At 44.0% G+C, this 25,966-nt stretch overlaps 1 protein-coding gene across 2 annotated transcripts; it reads right to left on the reverse strand.

The window, feature by feature from the left end:
• Nucleotides 1-8,579: 8,579 nt before the first annotated feature.
• LOC119661322 (YY1-associated factor 2) lies at nucleotides 8,580-19,411 on the reverse strand. 2 transcript variants are annotated; one of them, XM_038070617.1, is made up of 2 exons: nucleotides 19,112-19,411; nucleotides 8,580-10,747 (listed from the first exon to the last, which is right to left on the reverse strand). In XM_038070617.1, exons 1-2 carry the CDS (start codon nucleotides 19,248-19,250, stop codon nucleotides 10,434-10,436), a joined length of 453 nt encoding a protein of 150 aa, XP_037926545.1. In that variant the 5' UTR covers nucleotides 19,251-19,411; the 3' UTR covers nucleotides 8,580-10,433. The 2 variants fall into 2 exon arrangements, with proteins under 2 accessions (XP_037926545.1, XP_037926546.1); XM_038070618.1 differs by lacking the exon at nucleotides 19,112-19,411 and adding an exon at nucleotides 18,852-19,093.
• Between the last annotated feature and the right edge of the window lie 6,555 nt (nucleotides 19,412-25,966).

Consider the following 25,966-nt stretch of genomic DNA (forward strand, 5'->3'; position numbering starts at 1 on the left):
ATTTGTCCGCGGTTACATCCTTGGATTTCTTAAGTTCCAACATAATATCTCCCTTCTGCGACCGTCTAATACGGCTGACGTTGTCTCCCAAATTGGTGAGTTCGGGGTCTGCCTTCACTTTCCTGAGAATGTCGGCGTATGACCCTTCGCCTCGTTTGGAAATGAAAATCACCTCCGGTCTAATCTTCCTCCGATAATTTCTTTTCCGCGGTTCTACCTTCCTCCAAGCTTCCGCATCCGCCTTTGAAGGTTCGATCCCTTTTCTCGAGGTAGCCACTGCAATATTTTCCCTGGTAGCTTCAGACATACTTTTCATGAACTCCGCCTTTTTGGGAGTTAACTCCTTTCTTCTTTTCGGGGTTTGCTGGCCTGTTGAGTCATTCAGCTTCTCGCGCAGCCTCTTCCCCGGTTTCTCCTCTTTTGTGTTTTGAACCGGCGTTACTTGAGTTGCCTGGTTCACTTTTCCAATCGGCGACTTCCCTACTCGTTCATCCTGGGCCTTGCCGTACGTCAAACGGATGCCTCTTATCATGGCCCTTATATTTTGGTGAATGTTCCTGCGCTCCTTTATAAATTCACACAGCTCCATGATCTTTTTACCGAGGGCAGTAAAGGCAACTCCAGACTGATCATTGCCCAAAACATCGCTCGGGTGAATCGGCGTCAGCGATTCTTCCTCATCGAAGACTCCCGCTATACGCTTCCCATTGGGGGTAGCGATCGTGGGGACTTGTGCCCGTGTGGGAGGGGATCTGCGAAAAATCGAGCTCCTTCTGAACGGATCCATCACTGGAGCCAGTTCAAGTTCCTCCCGTACGCTTGTAACATTAGATGCCACAGTAGCCAAGGTTCCCACTACTGAGGCACTGCGGTCGTTGGATATCGACGGCCGGGAGCCCGCTTGCTCACTCCCAAAAACCGCTGGCACTGGGTTTCCGAAGCCCTGCACCGTAACTTCATTCTTCTTCTGCTCCTCCATGTTTGGTTTTATTTCTGGGTATCCTTCCCATAGCCAATTTTTATCCACGGGTGGGCGTTTAGTTCCCACCTACCCGGCCTGCGCATAAACATGCCCATACACGCACATCTCCGGATGCGTGCATGTGCATGGCCATGACACATTCGCCGAGCATTCCCTTATCCGCACGAAGGGACGCGCCTGATGGGAGATTTGGCAATTCCACACAGGCGTAGGATATCTATATTGACGATCATAATATTATGCCTTTCCTTAAGGTTTAGCGGGCTAGAAATTTGCAGTACGAGCTATTCGTCAGAAAGAAAAATTTTGTTTTCTTCATCCGGTTCTGCTGTTTCGTAACTTTATTTCCTGAACGGTTTAGGAAACCTCCATTCACTCGATATTTACTACTTGCAGAGTGTCGAACGATCACCCTTTCACTGTACAACATGCATCGCCTGTGCTGTCGGAAGGGATATAGAAAAATATGATAAAAAGATATTAAATGATAGTTTTATATGAACGTAGTTAAATTCAAGCAAAAAGACAAGATTTTCAGCTTTGTTGTTGTTGTAATTTATGTCATGCTCACTTATGACGCGTAATGTGACTACCAATGTTGCTACACTGTGAAAAAATTCTAGGAAATAGTAAACTTCGGTACCCAAAATACTCTGTTCTAAATTGAACCTGTCAGCGTGCATCAATAGTACAAGACGAAAATATTCCTTCATATATTTCGAAACTTTCGTATATATATAGGACATAGAAGACATAAATATTATGCACATTCTAAACAAACATTGTCTGTTACTACATATTGATGTTTACATATCCCCCACCCTTGCGATAAACGTTTCGTAACTCAAAAAAGTTAGTTTTTCAGAAATTGAAAAAAACCGTTTGCTGTTAGAGAAGTGAGTTTTCTCTTCATTCGAAAATCACGCACCTTTCCATATATTTGAATTTGTTCATAATGTAAATATTAAGGTTTTTGTAATTACGACTGTTTTTATGTTTTTTGAAGGTAATTCGCAAATATCCTTTTGAACCACCCGAAGTTTTGTGTCATAGCGACAACTATTTGCATTGCAGTTCAGGGTTCATCTTCCTTTTATAACTTTGGCTGTAATAGTTAGATTGCATTCAAACTTTGTGTCCTATGTTATCGCTTATACTAATGCCACATTTCATAATTCTGTCACGAACTTAAGTATATTTCTAGAATATATTTATACGCAATTATTAACTTTATTTGTGCAGATATCGTAATAGAATGCAGATAGATTTGATAGAGATGCAATGCTGCGATTTTTTTCAAATTCTTTGGGACGGATAATTTCTGTGAACGAGACCTCTTTCACTTTTTGGGGAACACATTCGGAGTCCTCACTCCAGGGGAGCTTCAATCAATATATAAAAGAACAGATTATTTTCGAAAAGTACTAATTGAACCCTTTTGTTTGATATCCTACTTGACCATATTCTGTTGGAAAATATGCTCCCCTCTTTCACATATATGGGGAAAGCCCCCCTCAAACCCAGCACAAAATGATACCACTCGTTGCGCGTGTAGCGGTTCACAGACCACATATTCTAATCAAATTTCGTAATGATAGCTCCAGCCGTTTCGGAGTAAATTTCGTGTGACCGACGGACATTGAACCGATTTTAGTAAGGTACTGATGGACTTCAAAAGGTACTAAATTTGTCACCTTTGGTAACAAAAGGACAACATTGTATCGAGATTTCCAGTGTAATCTTTGGTTTGTAGTCTCCACCTCTACACTTTATGCACATTTTTTTGATTACTTAAAACACCCCTTTAGGGATACTGGCTCTCTAAGTCTGCACATTATTCCGCCACATCAATAGGCTAAAAATCAAGGATTGTATATATCCATATGGTAGTCTCTTGCTTTTTGCAGCGTTCCTCCTAAGCAATCAAAACGAAAATGTTCTTCAATCCTACGTTAAGCCCTTGCAATAGACAAGCTATCTCCTGCTTATATCTTAAATGCAAAAATCTTATTTCAGTTTATGAGAAACCTTTGGAAAAGGTAGCATTATTTTCTTTTAACTGCCCATTTGTGGCGCCTCTTAATATTTCATTTTCTACCATTGATTTGATGAATAAAAGGTGAATAGATGAGTCTTCCTAACACCGCTAAAGTGACCCAAATTTTTATCTTCACCACAATGTCAGTTTTTTATCTAGAAACTGTTACTATCATTTGATTACAAAAATAAGCGGAAGATTTTACATGACGAGTAATTTAACTAACGAATTAGCAACAAGGTCTTAAAAAACCCTACAGTTATTATAACACTTTATCACAATCTCCCTCAAAAAAGATGGTATGATTCAAACCAAACATAGATATCTCCTTTCATATAATTTATCCTGTGTTGGACTTGAACTAATTTGTGTTTATAGCTCTCCACTTATCAATGTGAAAGAGTTCATTAACAGTTTCTTATTAATCCTTGAACGAGATTTAACTTCTAGACCAACAATTCCAGCCTATCATTGATTTGGTTTACTCAGGCAGATAGACAGGCAGATCCTTGTGTTGAGATAACACTACGGATTTGAGCACCATATTTTAAGATAAACTCATCGCTAATCTGTTTCCAATTATTTTCAGCAGGTCGAAAACGTGGGTATAAACCCAAATATTTAAAATTATAGTTTAATACCTCTGGATTTTGTTTTGAAATTACTTCAAGGACATTTGCAGACTGAATCATCATAAAACTTGGGTAATCCTCTCCCTCAAATATTAGTTATCCTTTCTTCGACACTACACAAGGTCCTAAGCGGCGGCCATTATCCGCTTTTGTCTTGGAAGGTAAAAAACTTGGAACTATACCTGGTTCCCTGATGACAAATTTGAATATGGTTATAATACCTTAGTTAGGCTTTTACTGTATTTATGCACTCCTTATTTGGGTAATCTCCATAAAATTTCAGAATTTCATCGAATTTTCCTGAAGGTATTGCCAATTAGACGATAGGGTGTACAGGTCGGATTCCTGATTCCAGAAAGCGTCTGAACAATTGCATTACTTGAATGTCCTCGATTACCGGCATCATTGTACTAAAAATTTATTTGGGTTTCAACTGACATGCAACGGGGTCAGCTACTTTTATGTGTCTACTATTGTCACTGCTGTTTTTATTGGTATTTAACGAAATATTATAATAAATGCATATTTTACGGATTTACGTTTTGAAAAGTATGTGACTATGCTGAACCAAAGTCGGTTTAACCCAAGGAAGGTACGAATTTCGAAGGATGTACAACTTCCATGAACATTTCTCTAACATCCTTTTATTTTACTGGTATTGAGAGGGCCTCTTTTTAAGCAGATGATGAATTATAGAAATTTGGCGATAGGTATTCAGACGTTTCGTGTCTCCACTTTATAGGTAATTTTCAATAAATGAATGGTAGAACATTTTTTTTGGTGATGCCTTTCTTAATTTCGAAAGTAAGATATTTCGAGAATTAGTTCTTTTTCTCAACATCATATGAAATACATAACATTGTGACGGTTTTCAAGTTTCATTGGAAGAAATATATTCTTAAGGTGACTGCTGGGAGCTGTTTTTTAACGCTCCTGGTGACGCGGAAGATGAAGGCGAGTCTCCCGCGTCTAAAAACGGGACAAATTGCACCAACTGGTCCTCCAGGTTGGGGTTTGGTTAGGGCTGACAACCTTTCACGGAAAACCGAAGTTACGAAGCCACACCAGAGCCTGAGACTGGACGGATAACACAACGACGAACCCGGCAACGACAAAGAAATAACGATTTGCGCACTTTTTCATAGAACTTGCGCTCCCTGTACAGAGATGAAGCTGCCAAGTAGCTAACCGATACTCTGTTCCAATATAGGGCTGATGTATCAGCGTTACAGGAGATGCGTTGGACAGGGACCGGTTTCTTGGAGAAGAGTCCCTGCACCATATATTATAGCGGCCATCCATGTGTTCGGAGTAGGTTTTTTAGTCAGCCAAAAAATAAAACCTGCTGTTATCGACTTTCAAAACATAAGCGAACGGCTATACACTCTGCGCTTGCGAGGCAAATTTAGAAACATAAGCCTTATTAACGTTCACGCCCCTACAGAGGAGATTGCAGAGTCTGAGAAGGATATCTTTTACGAGGCAGTAGAACGAACCCTCGAAACCTGTCCCAGATAAAAAATCAAAATCATACTTGGGGATTTTAACAGCCAAGTAGGGAAGGAGGTCATAGTCAGGCGATACGTTGGCTCCTATAGCTTACATCAAAATACAAATAATAACGGACTGCGGATTATTCAATTAGCAGTGTTACACGAAATGTTGTTGGAAGTACCTGGTTTGTGTGGAAAGCGGTCCACAAACATACGTGGGCCTCTCTAGACGGGACCACTTTCAACCAAATTGACCACGTGTTGATCGAACGCCGCCACCTCTCAGCCTTGATGGATGTCAGAACATATAGGGGGGTCAATATAAACTCGGATCACTATCTCGTTGTCACGGTGCTCCGAGCTCGAACAACAAAACCACCCAGAATCAATAGTACAGGGAGCAACCGAACCAGGCGGGGAAATTTTACCAACAAGTCAACAGGATGAAGCCTTACACACTTCGTTGTTCATCCTGCCGAGACAAAGAGGGAAATCTGATTTCCGACAGAATGGACATATTGGAACGATGGGTTGAGTACTTTGCATGCAATGCACTTTCCATGCAATCATCGGCTTAGAAATCATAAGTCGCCAGGAGCCGATGGAATTACAGCCGAATTGGTTAAATATGGAGGCAACCAACTACACCAAGTGGTTCATCAACTTGTGCTCAAGATGTGAAACAGCGAGTCAATGCCTGACGACTGGCAACGAGGCACTATCTGTCTCATACATAAAAAGGGAGATATCACACAGTGCAGCAATTATAGAGGTATCACGTTGCTGAGTACCATCTACAAGATATTCTCTGCTATCTTGCTAGGCCGGATAGCCCCATACGCCTAGAATATCATTGGCCCATACCAAAGAGGCTTCACTCCAGGCAAATCAGCAACAGATCAGATTTTCTCTGTGCGGCAAGCGATGGGAAAACTGTTGGAATATGGACATTAGTTGCACCATCTTTTCATCGACTTTAAAGCCGCCTATGATAGCATAGCCAGGGTAAAACTGTACACGACCATGAGAGAATTCGGTATCCCGACGAAATTGATAAAACTGACTATGCTGACCCTAACCAATGTGTGAGGCCAGATAAAAGCAGCAGGATCACTCTCAAGACCATTCGATATCAACAACGGTCTATGACAAGAGGATGCCCTATCATGCGCTCTTTAACCTGGCCCTCGTGATCTGTGATGCTGAGATAAATGCAAGAGGTACGTTCCTTTTTAAGTCCACCCAACTACTGGCCTATGCTCCCGATATAGACATAATGGGAGAAACAACCCGAGACGTACAAACTGCCTTCATCCAGGTCGAGCAGGCGACGTGAGATCTTGAGCTGCACATCAATGTAGGCAAGACAAAGTATATGGTAGCAACGTCAGCACCAACATCAAACCGCACTGGTCAAACGGGAACACTAAAGATATGAGATTAAGTTTGAGACCGTTGATAATTTCTCCTGTCTGTGGTGGAAAATCACAACCGATAACAGCTACGATGATGAAATCCGCGCACGGTTGTTGGCAGCCAACAGAGTCTATTTCAGATTACAAAAACTGTTCCGCTCGAAACGTCTCACCACAGGGTCAAAGCTCTTACTGTACAAGACAATGATCTTGCTAGTCCTCAGGTATTCTTCGGAAATTTGGGTTCTTAGAAGAACAATTGCGAACTCTTGGCCGCGTTCGAGAGAAGAATCCTCTGAAGAATTGTTAGCCCCCTACATGAGGATGGACGATTCCGCAGTCTACATAACGAACGAAGTTGTTGATAAAATCCGGCTCAATAGGTTACGGTGGGCGGGTCACTCAATCTGTATGGATGAGGATGATCCAGCCCGGAAAGTCTATGAGGACAATATCTATGGTAGGGAAAGAAGACGAGGCAGACCCTGCCTGAGATGGAGCGATGACGTAGGTCAGGACTCCAGACAGCTTTTAGGGATATCGAATTGGTGGATCTCGGCGCGGATCTCTGGAGTTCCTTATTAAGGCGGGCCTAGACCGGATACCGGTTATTGCGCCGTTGAGAGTCCGCTCCCGTCATGAAGCCGCCGTCACTACAACTTTGGCCACATAGCTGATGTTTGAACTGAGTTATACCTCGTTTATCTCTTCTTGCTGAGTTGGATGTGGGCTGCTGATGTTTGCCGCATCAATTAAAGTGGGTCAATTTCATCTACTTTGCTCTAGCTGTTCGCCTCTCTTTCAATGAGTCGCTTCACTCCCATGAATAGACTAACTTGCACATTTGATTGAACTCTCTCGTGAGTTACGCATCCCTATCAACGACATAATTTTTGTTTGAAGCACTAACTTTTAATTGAAATTCTAACTGTATCAAGTTGCTGCACGGTTGATCCTTTTGGGGAGCAAAATACTTCGGTGGTTCGAACAATTTCGGTGAGGTGACCTTCAAAGTGAGCCACGTGGACATCCAGGACCATCGATTGACAACGGCGAGCTGCGTTTGCTAGTTGAATCAGACACACGTCAGTCTGTGAGAGACATTGCAGAGAAACTGGGCGTGCACTATTCGACAGTTTGTCGGTACTTGCAACAACTTGGAAAGGTGAAAAAGCTGGACAAATGGATTCCGCATGCCCTTACGAATGGAAATTTACTGTTCTTTACTCTCCCGCAACAGAAGCGATCCATTTTTGCACAGAATAGTGACATGTGATGAAAGTCCTGGGGGGTTTAATGTGAGTACCTGTCGTGTAGGCATAATCCCACGGTCCTCTGCGGACACGGATTGATTTTGGGACCACAATCAGACCCTCGCCATGACTAGCACAGCGGTACTGGTTTATACTGAGTGCAGGATTAGCATTCATATCAGTGGATGCGAGGCCTATCTAACACCTCTGCCGCGACTAAGGGGTACGGCGCCCGAGTTGTACAGCGTAACTCCACGCTTGAGCTCCGACGACAATCGTCGCCGATCAGCACAATGGCTAGATGCTGATGGGCCACCGAAACATATGCCGAAACCGAGCCTGCTTCCGAAGAAGGTAATGGTGACTGTTTGGTGGTCTACAGCTGAAGTTATCCACTATTCTTTCTTGGCACCTGGAGAAACGATAAATGCACAGAAGGTCATCAGAGGTCATCAAAATTGTCACCAGAGGTCATCAAAATTGCCTTCGACGAGTTTATCAACTCCTGAAAATTGGACTTCTACGAAACTGGCATACATGCTCTTGTTTCTCGTTGGGTGTTTTGTGTCGACTGCCACTTATTTCGACGAATTAAATAATTTTTTGTAAACTTTACAGTCGTTTCAAATTTTAGTATCCCCTTCGACTTTCTCTAGTGTCATCACCGGATCTACAATCTCGTTGCCACAGACGCAGCGAGAAAGAGGCAATTATGTCTCCGATAAGTAGCTTTAATATAGAATAGGACTAATAAAAAACATGAAAGTATCTAATATCTAAAATTTTATTTGATCCGACTGTTTTCAAACATGGCAGTTATGTGATTTTTTCCTTTTACATATCGTAGTCGATATTATTGTGTTACTTTCTATTCATAATATTTATAAGTCAAAATGTTATGTTCTAAGTAAAATTTGTTTATATAACATACACGCATACGCATAATGGCCGTGGCTATCAAAAGAAGGCATCAAGTCTGCAATAGTGCATGAACCATATTATCGCCTCTCTTAGATATAAACCCTTGATTTCGCTCTAGCTTTGAATTAACTAAACTTGTTGAAACCATTCGAAAGAAAATCTTTCCCTACGGCAGCGGGAAGAACACTTTATTATTGAAAGATCTTAAGCTTTACCAAATGGTCGAGGTGCATACATAAGTGAAATGTTCGGCCCAGAATAAAATCTCAGATACTAATAAAAAAATGCAATTTTATTTTTGTTACTTTTTTTTCTCTTTGTACCTAATGGGTTATAGGTAGAATATATATTAATATCTTTTAAATATGTTCTGTTTCGACGGTTAAAAACTCGTAGCCACTAACAATGTTTTTTTTTTGGGATATTCTAATCAAATCTTTTGTGGAATATCCGAATCAAATTACTGAATACTCTTCGTTGCAATCTATAAAATGTTTGCCTGTTTCATTCTAAAACCTCGGAGGTTACAAATTTTAACTCTTATCAGCTCTGCTCTTATCGAGGTTCGTACATTCTCGAGAAATGAAAATTGCAGTCCAAAAATGTTAATTCTTGAGATCGTCAATAAAATCAAAAAGTTACATACAATTTAGTTTTTGAATAGAGAGATCGAACGAACTAAGTAGTTCTGTTACTACTCGCAATTTGGAAAAGTATTTGCGATACCTACAAGGCATTAGAATTAGGCCAATGGTAGAATAAATAAAATTGAGATTTCCTTGGATACATCTCCACACTCCCACAGGAAAATGGATACTAAGATTAGGTATAATTTACGGGACCTAACTTAACATTAATTTATGTTTTTACAATATTTCCATAACAACATTGAATTGAAAATGATTCTGTACCGCTTCAATTCGTTTGTTTCTGACACAGGTACGGCCAATGAGGAAAATTTGGATGAAAGGATGAGTTCTTCCACTCCCTGGAAGCGGAAGAACCACGGATGCACATTTGGTTAAGGGATGGGGAACAAAACAAAACACTGCCTAAGGCCTGGTAAAATTGGATGAAAGATGATAATTATTCGTCAGTTCCCAGGACCGGCGTTTACTGGAATCTGGGACTGAAAACAGAGAATGTGCAAAATAAATATGAATCTAGACCAATTTTTGTCGTTCAGTAATTTACTTTCAATTGCCATCAGAGAGCAAGAAGTTGGTTGGCATCAGAGAGAACATCAGAGATCTCAAATGAATGTGATGACGGTACATAAAAAAGCCACAATAGAGTGGCAAACAGCATTCGCCGAAGCCTTAACAGTCAAGTCTTTTCTCAATAAACGACAAATACCAAAAATGTGGTCGACAGATTGTTTTAGTGATGTTTAGTGATGTCAGAGAGAAGAAAGTGGAATTTTGTCGTTTGTTTCAACATTTTTTTTTTGGAAACCATCGTCTTGAGGGAAATCATATGTACATAAAAACATGAACCTTTAAAGCTTAACAAAGTAAATTTCGAATAATTTACGAACTTCTCACGAAGATTTTTGTCTGAAGTTTTGAAAAACTTCAAACAGTACTCCCCGCACCTTCTTTTAGACTCCTCGCCCTACACAATTACCTTAAATTACTAATATTTTATATTTAGAAGTACATTTAACTATTTCATCATCATCATTTATCATTTCAATTACTTAACTACGTGAATCGTTGCTTTCACTAAAACTCTGCTCGCTCGACTCACGTCGATTCCCTACCGGTTTTGGCTTGTATTCAGTTATAACAACGGTCACAGAATTGACGGTCACTTCACGTGTTTGGGCAGTTGAGCGATCCACATTCTTCAAACGGGCAGGATATTTTTTGTGTTTATTTTTATGTCGCGATGATATCCGTGATGATGACGATTTATTTGATGTTCCATTTGGTATACCCGATGCCCCCGGTAAGGTGGCAGCTTGTTGAGCAACTAATGCTGAATTTAGACGCGGTTTACGCGTCGATGTGCCTAGAAAGAAGTGTAAACAATGGCTTGATAAATATTAACAGGACTAGAAATTTCTTTATCAATGTTTAAGGGAAGCGTATTGATTTTTGTACATATATTGCAAATCATGTAATCCGAATCGCGGTCGCTGTAAGCAAAATCTGGCAATTAAAATCAGTGACGTAGAGAGGATGGTTAAAACTAAATAGACGTCGAGCCGTTGAAGAGCTAAGGCAACGATTTCGGTAGCAGTTGCAGTTGATGCAACCATAATTTTGCAACTTTCAGGGCCAACCATTTAGAGTGGAAGAATAGAGCAACCAACAGAGCCTATTTCAGCTTACAAAAACTGTTCCTCTCGAAACGTCTCACCATAGGGTCAAAGCTTTTAGTGTACAAAACAATGATCTTGCCAGTCCTCATGTATTCCTCGGAAGCTTGGGTTCTTAGCAAGAAAAATTGCGAACTCTTGGCCGCGTTCGAGAGAAGAATCCTCCGAAGAATTTTTGGCCCCCTACATGACCGTCCGGTTGTGGATAAAATCCGGCTCAATAGGTTACGGTGGGCGGGTCACTTAATCCGTATGGATAAGGATGATTCCACCCGGAAAGTCTATAAGGGCAATATCTATGGTAGAAAAAGAAGACGAGGCAGACCTGCCTAAGATGGAGCGATGGCGTAGGCCAGGAGGCCAGACAGCCTTTAGGGATATCGAATTGGTGGACCTCGGCGCAAAACCGGGATGTCTGGAGTTCCTTATTAAGGCAGGCCTAGAACGGATACCGGTTGTTGATGATGATGATGAATAGAGTAACTTTTTACATTGATGACAGAGGTTTGGATGGATCCACGCCCTGAGGAAGGCGACAAGTAGTCACCGAAATATGCATATTTGCCAAGTAATAAATAATCTTTTAGTAAAACGAAATTACGTTTGGATTTTCTACTTATATTACTTGTGATCTTAAAGTATGGGTTCCCCTTACAGAGCACCAATTACATAATTAAATCTACAGAACCGGTTTTGCATTTGGGTTCATACCGACGAAATGTGGTTGAGGTAGTTTTTCAAGTGAACTCAGTTCCGAGTTAAAATCCAAACTAGTTAGGCGTTGGGAAAGGCTAATATCTTGCCTATCTATTGCAATTAGCATGCTTACCTATCGGGAAAATCTCGCGAGCAGATGCTTCATCAGTTAGTATCGAAGAGTGAGATCGCAATAGAGAATAAGAGACTGCTATCATAGACCTAAGAAATAGTGCAATCCTTTTTGACCAGACCTCCTTTGGATCAACAGTATCAGTCTCTAGGAAGTACGATACAGAAAGTATTTCATCTGACGGGATTCTCTTTACGTTGCCATATGCATGGGGTGTTTGCAGCGCAGAATATTATATTTTATGTGTGGGGGTAGGCAAAGTACCAGTGGAATAAGATAGAAAAAGATGGTATGATATATCGAGTCGTATTCACTCCCGTACATAACTATGGGGCATTAGCATTGTAGTGGTACCAATTACTTCCAGACACTACACTACCTTTCTTTTCTACCGAAGTGATTTCCCTAAACGTTGCTAGAGGGGTAAAGTAGAGCAGTCATTTGGTAGAAGAGTCAGTCTACTCACAGCTCTCATACCACAATGAGAAGCAGGATCGATATTGGATTTATATAAATCAATTAAACATGGTGGTCAAAGGGTAGTATAGGTTCCAGGGCGAAACGTTGATTGGTACCTACGATGGAGCGTAAAACCTGGGAAACGCCTGCTGAACCAACACCAACAGCTCTACTACCAAACTCTATTTCCACCTTCACGTGGTGACCGCTGGGAGCTCTTTCTTTACGAAAAGCTGCAAATGAAGAAGGATGAAGGCGAGTCTCCCGCACCTAAAAACGGGACAAATTGTATCAACTGGTCCTCCAGGTTGGGGGTTTGGTAGGGCTGACAACCCTACACGGAAAACAACTTGTTACGAAGCCACAACAGGAGCCTCGGACTAGACGGATTACAAAACGACAAAGGAATAACGATTTGCGGATTCTCTTATGGAACGTGCGCTCCCTGTACAGAGATGAAGCTGTTGAGCAGCTAGCCGATATCCTGTCCTAATATAGGGTTGATGTAATAGCGTTACAGAAGATGCGTTGGACAGGGACCGGTTTCATGGAGAAGAGTCGCTACACCATATATTATAGTGGCCATCTAGTAAACCATGTGCTCGGAGTATGATTTCTTAGTCATGGAACCTGCTGTTATCGGCTTTGAAAACATAAACGAACGGCTATGCACTCTGCGCTTGCGAGGCAAATTTAGAAATATAAGCCTCATTAACGTTCACGCCCCTACAGAGTCGGAGAAGGTTACCTTCTACGAGGCAGTAGAGCGAACCCTCGAAGCCTCTCCCAGATATGATATCAAAATCATACTTGGGGATTTTAACAGCCAAGTAGGGAAGGAGCCCGTTTTCAGGCGATAAGTTGGCTCCCATAGCTTACAGCCCAGGCAAATCAGCAACAGATCAGTTCTCTCTCTGCGGCAAGCGATGGAAAAACTGGACATCAGTTGTACCATCTTTTCATCGACGTAATGATGTACACTATGAGAGAATTCGGCATCCCGGCGAAATAGACTGACTCTGTGGCGCAGCAGGGTTGGCAACATTAGAAATTTATTTCGAATGTTGTTAATGTGACAGATAAATGCCACGACCGGTGCCCTAGAGTAGTAGTTGTTGTGTGAAGTAGGTCTTGCCAACTGATTTGAGAATTGTATAAATAATTGAATATAGTTAGTTGTGAACCATCGACCGGACTGGTCGACTTCATTTTAGCAGAAAAATAGAAAATGTTCTTTTATTATCTAAAACTATCTATTATCTAAAACTCAAATAATAATTATAAATACTAGTTGTAAAAAAATAAATGTGGAAATAACACTTTTCATCCATTCTATCCCGAATTGGGGGTCAATTATTAAATTGGTGACCCCGACACCGAACGCGATCAGTGAGTCAAAATGAAACGTGTCCGCGCATCCCAGTGTACGGAGCGCCCACAGTTGAGCTTCACAACCTGCGTGGAAACAAGAAAAAACTCTCTTATGGCCAGCGCCCGTAAGTCATAAAAAAAGCATCGTCGTGGAACTGGAATCGAGTCCACAGGTACCAGTCGGGTAAACGGCCGCCCGATCAGCCAAGTGGACAAGTGAGCCCCGTCTAGGGAGTGAAACGCAACCCCCGATAATGAAATACTCCTCGGACGTGCAAAGCGCTCACGGAAAATGAAGTCTTTGGACGAGTGTCGGCTCCAACTCAAGTGTTCGGCATTCAGTGAACGAAAACAATTTGTGAAAAAAACATCGGAACCAAGAATTTCGGTTGCAAGTTGGCAAAATACAGCACGGCCATAATCACAAGACAACTGAAAATCTTTGAGCATTAATAAGTATATTCTAAGTTAAATTAGATTTTATTGTAATTCAAATAGAATTTAAATTGATTGATTTAAATTGAAAACCACTGCAAGAGACGGCGTCAATATTTTTTAAAATTCACCGTTGGAGTTCTGTCCTCGTGATTTTTTTCTTTCGTACGGGCATTTGGGGTGCGGTCTGCCGTCGTCAAGTTATGGAATTAGGGTCTGTTCAAATTCGGTACAGCCGCGTCCTCGACTCATCTCGCATCGTTTTAACTTAACTATTGTCATGTCTGTCAACAAAACAAACGCGCCAGGCGCGTCGGACCCTCAAGTGATCGCCCTCGCTGTGCGCGTCCTCCCTTTTTGGCGAGGGAACCCGGAGCTGTGGTTCGTCCATCTGGAGGTGCAATTCCAGGTTTCCGGAATCACGGCCGACGCGACAAAATTCAACTACGCCATTGTAGGTCTGGATGAGGAGGCCTGGTGACAGATATTGTCAAAACGGCCTCCTATAATGTACTAAAAACGGAGCTAATAAAGCGGCTATGGGTAAGTGAGTCAGCGCTGGCCGCTGCGGCTGATAAGGTGCATGAGGTACACGCGCGTCCCACGATAGCGGCCGATCTGCAGCCTTCAGAAAAAATAGGCGAGCTGAAGGGCGAGATGAAGGTAAGTGAGTCAGCGCTGGCCGCTGCGGCTGATAAGGTGCACGAGGACCACGGGCGTCCCACGATAGCGGCCGTTCTGCAGCCTTCAGAAGAAATAGGCGAGCTGAAGCGCGAGATGGCCGCTCTTATGGCCAGCATGGCGGAGATGAGGGCAATGCTGGACGCTCAGCGTTCGGGCGGCAGGTCGCAAGCTCGCTCGGTGCGGAGGTTTCGGTTCTACCGGTACTCCGGCACCACCGGCTATTCCCACAACCTTTAAAACTTTGCGGCAGCAAATTCCACGAGGAATTAACACCTACGGTTATGGGCAAGTGGACGTAAGTCTTGGCTTCCATAGGACGTGGCGATTCATCCTGGCGGATGTCAGCTTCCCCATTTTAGGCGCAGACTTCTTGTGTCTAGTGGACCACAACCAATCTTAACTCGTCAGGCAGAATCTCATCACACCTCAACAACAATTTATCCGTACTTTTGGAGGACATTACTGACTCTCGTGTTCGGGCACTCTTCCAAAAGTTCAGCAAGATTACTACCGAATGTAGTCTCTCTAAACCAGTGAAGCACAATGTGCAGCACCACATTAACACTATTGGTTCCCCTATCGTCTCGAAGGTGCGTCCTCTACCACCCCAGAAGCTGGCTTTTGCACGGAAAGAATTCGAGCAACTTATCCAACAGGGTATCTGCAAAAGTTCAGATTGCTGTTGGTCTTCCCCACTACATATGGTCCCTAAGCTAAACGGCGAATGGCGCCCATGTGGGGATTATAGAACGATAAAAGCAGAGACTGTTCCTGACCGATATCCCATTCCATTCATCCACGACTTTGCACATCATCTCGTAAGCTGCCGCATTTTTTCGACCTTGGATTTAACCAACGCGTACCACCAAATCCCTGTAGCTCCATTAGACATTATAATGACAGCAATATGCACACCCTTTGCACCCTTCGAGTTCACACGGGTGACTTTCGGGTTGTGCAATGCGGTGCAAACCTTTCAAAGGTTCATCCATTCCGTCCTGTAAAACCTCGACTTCTGTTTCGTGTATTTGGATGATGTTTTGGTCGCTTCTTCCTCAGAGTCTGAGCATTTAGCCCAACTTGAGTGCATTTTTCAACGTCTCCTTGAGGCCGGTTTAGTCTTAAACGTTAATAAATGCAAGTTTCTCCAGACACATGTTAGATTCCTCGGCCACACCATTTCCCCTGACGGAATACAGGCCGATCCAGACAAGGTGCAAGCGATCACAAGCTTCCCGCGTCCGAGAACTATGAAAGAGCTGCGGAGGTCCTTGAGCATGCTAAACTTCTATCGTCGTTTCCTGCCCAAGGCCGCCCAACACCAGTCCGTATTGAACGCGTACTTGTCTGGCCCCAAAACAAAAGACACACGAGAGATTGTGTGGTCTGGAGAGGCTGTCCGCGCGTTTGACAAATCTCGACAACAACTGGCTCCTGCCACACTCTTGGCATTTCCTCAACAAGATGTACCCCTAGCCGTTTTTGTTGATGCCTCTGATATCGCAGTAGGTGCTGCTCTTCAACAAAAGGTGAATCAAGTTGCTGACGCTTTGTCACGTGTCTCCGAGGTAAACATCCCCGCCTCACTGGACTTCTCGGCTATCGCCAAGGCGCAGGAGGATGACGCAGTGCTTCAGAACCTCAAATCCAACCCCAAATAAAAATTTCGGGAGTTGCCCATCTTCTGCTCGAACCTCTCTCTCTGCTGCGAGTATTCGGAAAAGGGACCCCGGCCATACATTCCGGCCACTTTTCGCAAGGAAGGGTTCCACGCAGTTCACGACTAGTCATCGAAAAATATTTTTGGCCCTCCATGAATAAGGACGTCAACTCCTGGGCCAGAGAGAGCATCGCATGCCAGAAGTGTAAGGTCATCAGGCATGTAAGAAAAGAAGTGGGTTCATCCCCATGCACTACCAAGCGATTCCACACAATACACCTCGACATCGTAGGCCCTTTGCGAGACTCGCACGGTTTTAGGTATGGCCTCACAATCATCGACAGGTTTACGCGATGGCCTGAAGCAATACCTCTGAAGGACATTATGGCGCAATCTTGTGTCGAAGCCCTCTGTCGAGAGTGGGTCCACCACTTTGGTGTCCCTGCAGTGATTATCGCTGACTAGGGGATCTAATTTCAGTCCAACCTTTTTTCGTAGTTAGGCAAACTGCTGGGATTCAAACGCCAGCGGACTACTGTATACCACCGCAATCCAATTGGATTCTAGAGCGGAGGCATCGGACGCTGAAAACCGCCATTATGGCCCGCGACGATCCGTCCTGAACTCAAGTCTTGCCTCTCGTCCTGTCTGCGCTCCGAAAGAGCTGGACACGTGCATGCACGTCCTGGTCAGGACGGATGTTGTCCGGAAGCCACTGTAGCCTCCATACGAAGGCCCGGCCCGGCGGGGAGAATATTTCTTCCAGCTCGAGATCGGGGGACACAAAAAGGCGGTTTCCTTGTCCAGGCTGAAGCCCGTTTGCGCACCAAAGTAACGTCGCGTTCGCTTCGCCGAATGATGGAGAACGCAGTTCCGGATTCGCTTGCTGAAACCCCTAGGTTTCATCTGGGGGCGGAGCCTACATACCAATTCAACACCAATAACGGCCTACGACAAGCGGATGCCCTATCATGCGTCCTGTTTAACCTGGCCCTTGAGAAAGTAATCCGTGATGCTGAAGTAAATGCAAGAGATACGATCCTCTTTAAGTCCACCCAACTACTGGCTTATGCTGACGATATCGACATCTTGGGGAGAACGATCCGAAACCTACAAACTGCCTTCATCCAGATCGAGCAGGCGGCTGCATATCAATGAAGGCAAGACAAAATATATGGTGGCAACGTCAGCACCAACATCAAACCGCACTGGTCAAACGGGAAGAATAAAGATAGGAGACTACAACTTTGAGACTGTTGATAACTTTTCCTATATAGGGTCGAAAATCACAATCGATAACAGCTACGAGGATGAAATCGGCGCACGGTTGTTACCAGCCAACAGAGCCTACTTCAGCTTACGAAAACTATTCTCCTCGAAACGTCTCCCCATGGGGCCAAAGCCCTTACTGTAAAAGACATTGATCTTGCCAGTCCTCACGTATTCCTAGGGACTTGGATGCTTAGCAAGAGGATTTGCGAATGAGGATGTACGATTCCATTCCCTATATAATGATGAAATCTATAAGCAATACCATGACCGTCAGGTTCTGGATAAAATCCGGCTTAATAGGTAGCGATGGACGGGTCACTTAATTCGCATGGATCATCCAGTCCGAAAAATATATAAGGGCAATATCTATGGTAGGAAAAGAAGACGAGGTAGAGCCTTAGATGCCTGAGATGAAGCGGTGGCGTAGACCAGGACGACGGACAGCTTTAGCTCCGCGCAAAACCGAGATGCCTGGAGTACCTTATTAAGCCAGGACTAGATGGGGTACCGGTTGTTGTCCCGTTGATAATGATGATGAAATTACCAGTTTACGGCGCTCCTTTGTTGTTCGACCAAAAAATGTAATGTTATAATACCCAAACACGACAAAAAACTTGCAAAATAAAAAAAAAACCTATGAAGTGCGCGACAAACGAATGCTTTTTGACACTGAAGGAGACTGTATCAAATAATCTGAGTTGATATTCGGCAATCTACCTAGAACATCGATCCTGTATGCTACAAACAACAATTTTTGGCACTATCTTTATTCGAAACTCGTTCATTGAAATCTCCTAGTTTTGATATCACAGTCATGTAAAATTAAAAACAGTGACTGTATCAAATAAGTTGGGAGTCACTGAAGATTCGATTACTGATCAGCGAAGGGTTAACCCGATTTTAGCTGAGTTCATTTGATTAGCTTAACATAGAGACCCCTTGTCCCAAGTGGATTATGGAAAGAATCTAATAAGCATTTAGCAGTTTAGTACTATTTGCCTTCTTGACATTAGTGGACACTAGACCCAAATCTTTCGGGAACTGTATTGGTAGCTTTTCTTTGCTTCCCACGAAACACCGTTACCTGAACCACATTTAGATTCTCGCTGAAACCCAGTTGCATTGGAACTAGCGGCATTCCCCCTAACAGTCGCTGCTGCATCGGAATGCTTGCACCAAAGCAAAGTTCTATAAATCATCCAATTTGTCACAGAAGCACACGCAATGCACGGCCGCCGCAGCACCGCGAGCCCGCGAATCGTGCCAGAAGCGCACTCACCGCGGAGATCCGCGATATACAACAAAAACACGCAGCCTATATATAAATAATGATAGTGCACTAACCTTTTCGTACGTCACACATTAAACACTTGAACGCTTCGGCCGTGTTTCGATACGTACAAACACTACAGTCCCAGAAATTGTCTTCTAACACCTTCGATTGACGTTTTTGCCTGCGAATCGGTGATTTCTTGTGATCCATTATTCATCTGGAGATGTCGGGCAGAAATACTGAACCCTTGGGCGCTCGGCGGGTTGGTTTTTCACCAAAACAATCCTCGGTTTGTGGCGAACTCAGCACAATACAAGACTTCTGTAAACTAGGCGCCCGTCTGACAGTTGGACGAAGCGGCCATATTTACACCCCATTCGAGGCTTGCGAGAGATTAGGGTAGGGGCACACGCAATGTCAGTTGCGCTGTGGAATTTTCTTGAAGTCGGAATCCTTTATTCAGGGAATTTACTAGAAAGAGGTAAAATCCATTTCAATTATTTGCACCCTTATCATGAATTTTCTATTGGGGTTTCATTGCTTGTGAATTAGTACTAATCACTTCTTCGGAGTGAATATTTCATATTTTATATATTTGTGGTGGGTGTACACCGTAGGAAGAATATCGACCATTGATTGTTAGCTGTTTGCGTCTAAGCTAGTGCTTTCGCCGACACCTCGTGTCGAGAACTAGAACCACAGCAAACATGCAGTGAAACGTCATCAAAATTCGTTACAGACTGAAATCGGTTGAGTCATGGAATGTAGGAGTTCCGGAGAATGCAAATATTTGGCCCAGGTAATTTCCTGAGACAAAAGGTTGCTTAGTTAGTCATTCACTACTTAATGGGAGCAATTGAAATTTGACCACAGCATGTCGTAAAATTGAGATGATTTTGGGTTCAAGGCTGATTGTACAATGGTAATGTGTATGTGTGTAGCGGAGTTTTTCATTATCGTGACGGCCGGCGGTGGTTCTTGGTTCCACCCTACTGGTCTTCGGATGCACTATCACCTTGGGCCGCTATGTTTCGTCCCAGTTGAATTCCTGCGGAGGCTGTAAATTAACTAGTATTATCTTACGTGGTTCACACTACTTCTATTCATCGAATAAAACACTCGGTGTGTGATGTGCCACCTTATGTGGTTGTTGCCAGTCCACTTGGCAATACCTTACTCTTCTTTCTTTGTAAATTAGATTATAGTTAGTCGGAGCAGCTAAATGCCAAAACTCCAGACTAACCAGTTATGGGAGCAGCAATTGCCTGAACTCCACAATGATCTAGTCAAGCAGTGTAAATTTTGGGAGCAGCAAATTGCCTGGACTCCACAGAATAAAACACTTTAGGCTTGTATTCAATAGTTCTAACGAACTATGTATTTTTAATTTATATTTCCTATTTTATACAATTTTTACCTATACTTAGTAGGCCGGTACATATGAATTTACAGTATTTTAGAGAAAATATTACATAGTAGGCAATGATAAAGTGGATAAGTTTACAGTATTTTACACGGTGTTTCAGTATCACCCCTGTTTATTCGAACACTTTCCAAACTAATTTACAATTACTTGGTCTAACTACCTTTGCTTATGCACTTTGACTCTAGTTGAGCTACCGCCAAACACAGCTGGTTGAATACTCCAGTTGAGGCTTCTTTTTTCGAACTACTAGACTGCGCCGTTCGATCCCATGGCCATTTGTTTGAATATTTTTTTCACCATTTTGAAGGTTTTGTGTAAAACAAAACCTCACTAAAATCGATTCAATGTCTATCTGCCTGTCTGTCCGTCTGAAACAAAACCTTATTAGAATCGAGTTGGTGTCTGTCTGTCTGTCTTTTTTTTTCGAGGAGGTGGAAATCTTCAGAAGACACTGGTCTGGACACACCAGTGTGTGGAATTTTTACCCATTAAAACCACCCCCGACTCCCTCCCCGCCCCGCGGAACCACCCTAAGGTATTACATCACGGGGTGGAGTTAGCTAATTCTAGCTTAATCCCGTTTCTTCTATACGTGGCGTACGTGACCGCGCTTTTCTCCTCTCCTCTGCCTTTCGCAATTTACCTTGAATAGATGCGATCAAAGGGTGGTCAAAGGGTAGTATAGGTCCCAGGGCGAAGCGTGGATTGGTACCCACGATGGAGCATAAAACCTGGGAAATGCCTGCTGAACCAACACCAACAGCTTTACTACCAAACCCTATCTCCACCTCCACCTGGTGACCGCTGGGAGCTCTTTCTTAACGAAAAGCTGCAGATGGAGAAGGATGAAGGCGAGTCTCCCGCGCCTAAAAACGGGACAAATTGTACCAACTGGTCCTCCTGGTTCGGGGTTGGGTAGGGCTGACAACCCTACACGGGAAACAACTTGTTACGAAGCCATAACAGGAGCCTCGGACAGGACGGATTTTAAAACGACGGACCCGGCAACGAACACGGAATAACGATTTGCGCATTTTCTCATGGAACGTGCGCTCCCTGTACAGAGACGAAGCTGACGAGCGGCTAGCCGATACCCTGTCCCGATATAGGGCTGATATAACAGCGTTGCAAGAGATGCGATGGACAGGGATCGGTTTCCTGGAGAAGAGCCACTACACCATATATTATAGCGGTCATCCAGTAAACCATGTGCTCGGAGTAGGTTTCTTAGTCAGCCAAAAAATGAAACCTACTGTTATCGGCTTTGAAAACATAAGCGAACGGCTATGCACTCTGCGCTTGCGAGGCAAGTTCAGAAATATAAGCCTCATAAACGTTCACGCCCCTACAGAGGAGACTGCAGAGTCGGAGAAGGATACCTTCTACGAGGCAGTAGAACGAACCCTCGAAGCCTCTCCCAGATATGATATCAAAATCATACTTGGGGATTTTAACAGCCAAGTAGGGAAGGAGCCCGTATTCAGGCGATACGTTGGCTCCCATAGCTTACACGAAAAAACAAATGATAACGGACTGCGGATTATTCAATTAGCAGGGTCACACGAAATGGTTGTTGGAAGTAGTTGGTTTGCGCGGAAAGCGGTCCACAAACATACGTTGGCCTCTCCAGACGAGACCACTTTCAACCAAATTGACCACGTGTTGATCGAACGCCGCCACCTCTCAGCCTTGATGAATGTCAGAACATATAGGGGGGTCAATATAGACCCGGATCACTATCTCGTGGGCATGGTGCTCCGAGCTCGAATAACAATACCACCTAGAATCCCTTCTGACAATCAGGTGAGAGTGAACACTGAAGCCATCCACAACACAACCCTCCGCGACACCTATAAGGGGGAAATGGATGCCGCAATAACCGCAGTCAACAGAGGACCTGGAGATGAAGCATCAACAAATGATCTTCACAATCACCTGAAGAACGTTATCATGGATACGGCCACAAACATACTTGGTCCCAGCCGCAAAAGGAGTCGGAACGGCTGGTTTGACGATGAATGTAAGCTAGCAACGGAACGGAAGAATGTCGCATACCGAGTAATGTTGCATTCTCAAAGAACGCGGGCAAGCGCAGAGACTTATCACGAACTCCGTCGAGCGGAGAAGCGACTTCAAAAGACGGAAAAAGGAAGCCTGGGAGAACCAACAAGTCTGTGAACTAGAAAAGTACAGGGAGCAACCGCACCAGGCGCGGAAGTTTTACCAACAAGTCAGCTGGATGAAACCTTATACACCTCGATGCTCATCCTGCCGAGACAAAGAGGGAAATCTGATTTCCGACAGAATGGGCATATTAGAGCGATGGATTGAGTACTTTGATGAGTTACTGAACAACCAGAACATCGGCGAGTTGGAGGTCCCGCCAACTGAAGACGACGGACAAATACTGCCACCACCAAGCTTAGGAGAAACAGTCCGTGCAATTCATCGGCTAAAAAATCATAAGTCGCCAGGAGCCGATGGAATTACAGCCGAATTGGTTAAATATGGAGGCGACCAGTTACACCAAGTGGTTCATCAACTTGTGCTCAAGGTATGGGATAGCGAATCAATGCCTGACGATTGGCAACGAGGCATTATCTGTCTCATACATAAAAAGGGAGATATCACACAGTGCAGCAATTATAGAGGTATCACGTTGCTGAGTACCATCTATAAGATATTCTCCACTATCTTGCTAGGCCGGATAGCCCCATACGCTCAGAACATCATTGGCCCATACCAAAGAGGCTTCACTCCAGGCAAATCAGCAACAGATCAGATTTTCTCTCTGCGGCAAGCGATGGAAAAACTGTTGGAACATGGACAACAGTTGCACCATCTGTTCATCGACTTTAAAGCCGCCTATGATAGCATAGCCAGGGTAACACTGTACACGGCCATGAGAGAATTCGGTATCCCGACGAAATTAATAAGACTGACTAGGCTGACCCTGACCAATGTGCGAGGCCAGATAAAAGCAGCAGGATCACTCTCAAGACCACTCGACATCAACAACGGTCTACGACAAGGGGATGCCCTATCATGCGTCCTCTTTAACCTGGCCCTCGAGAAAGTGATCCGTGATGCCGAGGTAAATGCAAGAGGTACGATCCTCTTCAAGTCCACCCAACTACTGGCCTATGCTGACGATATCGACATCATGGGAAGAACCACCCGAGACGTACAAACTGCCTTCATCCAGATCGAGCAGGCGGTGCGAGATCTTGGGCTGCACATCAATGAAGGCAAGACAAAATATATGATGGCAACGTCAGCACCGAAGACGAATCAACCAACAACATCAAATCGCACTAGTCAAACACAAACACGAAGAAGAATAAGGATAGGAGAATACAACTTTGAGATCGTTGACAATTTCTCCTATCTAGGGTCGAAAATCACAACCGATAACAACTACGATGATGAAATCCGCGCACGGTTGTTGTCAGCCAACAGAGCCTATTTCAGCTTACAAAGACTGTTCCGCTCGAAACGTCTCACCATAGGGTCAAAGCTCTTACTGTACAAGACTATGATCTTGCCAGTCCTCATGTATTCCTCGGAAACTTGGGTTCTTAGCAAGAAAAATTGCGAACTCTTGGCCGCGTTCGAGAGAAGAATCCTCCGAAGAATTTTTGGCCCCCTACATGAGGATGGACGATTCCGTAGCCTACACAATGACGAAATCTATAAGCGATACCATGACCGTCCGGTTGTGGATAAAATCCGGCTCAATAGGTTACGGTGGGCGGGTCACTTAATCCGTATGGATGAGGATGATCCCACCCGGAAAGTCTATAAGGGCAATGTCTATGGTAGAAAAAGAAGACGAGGCAGACCCTGCCTAAGATGGAGCGATGGCGTGGGTTAGGACGGCAGACAGCTTTTAGGGATATCGAATTGGTGGACCTCGGCGCAAAACCGGGATGTCTGGAGTTCCTTATTAAGACAGGCCTAGACCGGATACTGGTTGTTGCGCCGTTGATGATGATGAGATGCGATCATGCAGTTGGCCGCATCCCAATTCTCTTGTTTTGCTAGCATTTTCGCCAACAGATTTTCTGGTACCAGCACCTCTCCTAGAGTCTCCTCTAGATTCCTCCTTTCTTCCACAAATCTCGAACAGTGGAAGAATATATGCTCTGGGTCCTCTGGGACTCCATCGCAATTTGGACAGTCGGGTGAGGTCTCCAATTTAAACCTGTGCAGGTATTGGCGACATTCTCCATGCCCCGTGAGAAACTGGGTGAGATTATAATTAATCTCGCGGTGTCGTCTCTCCAACCACTCCTTGATGGCAGGAATGAGCCTGTGAGTCCACTGACCCTTTCCCGAGCGTTCCCACCGCTCTTGCCATCTATTTATGGATCCCTCCCTCTCAGCGTAGTTCGTCTACGATAAGGGAGAGATTGGCTTCGCATAGTATATATTCGCCATCTCATCTGCCAAGATGTCAATCGCCATCATTCCATAGATGACGAATGCTGCATCATCTGAGGCAGTCCTGAAGGCAGAGCATATCCTTAGGGCTCTCCTGTATACTGCATTCAGTTTACTAGTGTTAACTGACATCCACAACGCCTCCCTCCAAACTGAGGTCGCATAGAGCACGATTGAAGTCACCACCCTGGCTATAAGCAACCTCGCCAGGGCCATACTAGCAGTGGATGATTTATCATAAACATACTGTACGTGTTGCTTATAGCTGAGCTTCCTGTCTATCACCACCCGCAAGTATTTGATGGTCGGCTTGGAAGTGATGATATGATTCCCGATTCTAACACAGGCGTAATTTCTCTTCTGGCGCTTCGTGATGATAACCGCTTCTGTTTTTTCCTCCGCAAGCGTCAGACCAGAGCTCTCTAACCAGCATTTGACAGCACTGATTGCCTCGCTTGAGTATAACTCAGCATCTTCCAGATGCTTTGCGACAACAACCAGCGCTATGTCGTCAGCGTAACCCACCACTGTGGCTTCTTCCGGAAGGGGAAGATTAAGAGCATCGTTGTATACAATATTCCACAGTAGTGGGCCCAATACGGAGCACTGCGGGACACCCGCGGAAACAACCTACTCCTGGCGTCCGTCATCGGTGTCAAACCAGAGCCTCTTTTCAGGTAAATAACTATCGACGATAGCAGCGAAATAGGCGGGAATACCAACCTTCGGTAGGGATTTGCGTATTAGATTCCAATTGGTCGAATTGAATGCATTTTTCACATCCAGGGTGAGGATTGCATCTTCGGCCAAGCCAGTAACCAATTTGATGGCATCAATGGTTGATCTGGCTTTACGGAACCCATACTGCCGATCTGAAAGGCCACCTTGGCTCTCAATAATCGGGAGTAATCTATTATAGATTACCCGTTCTAACATTTTCCCCACTGTGTCCAAAAGATATATGGGTCGGTATGAGGATGGTTCACCTGGAGGTTTACCAGGCTTAGGCAGAAGTACCAACCTTTGCCGCTCACATACCGCTGGAAATATTCCCTCG

Source organism: Hermetia illucens, chromosome 1 (assembly GCF_905115235.1).
Source record: "Hermetia illucens chromosome 1, iHerIll2.2.curated.20191125, whole genome shotgun sequence".
NCBI classification, from domain to species: Eukaryota; Metazoa; Arthropoda; class Insecta; order Diptera; family Stratiomyidae; genus Hermetia; species Hermetia illucens.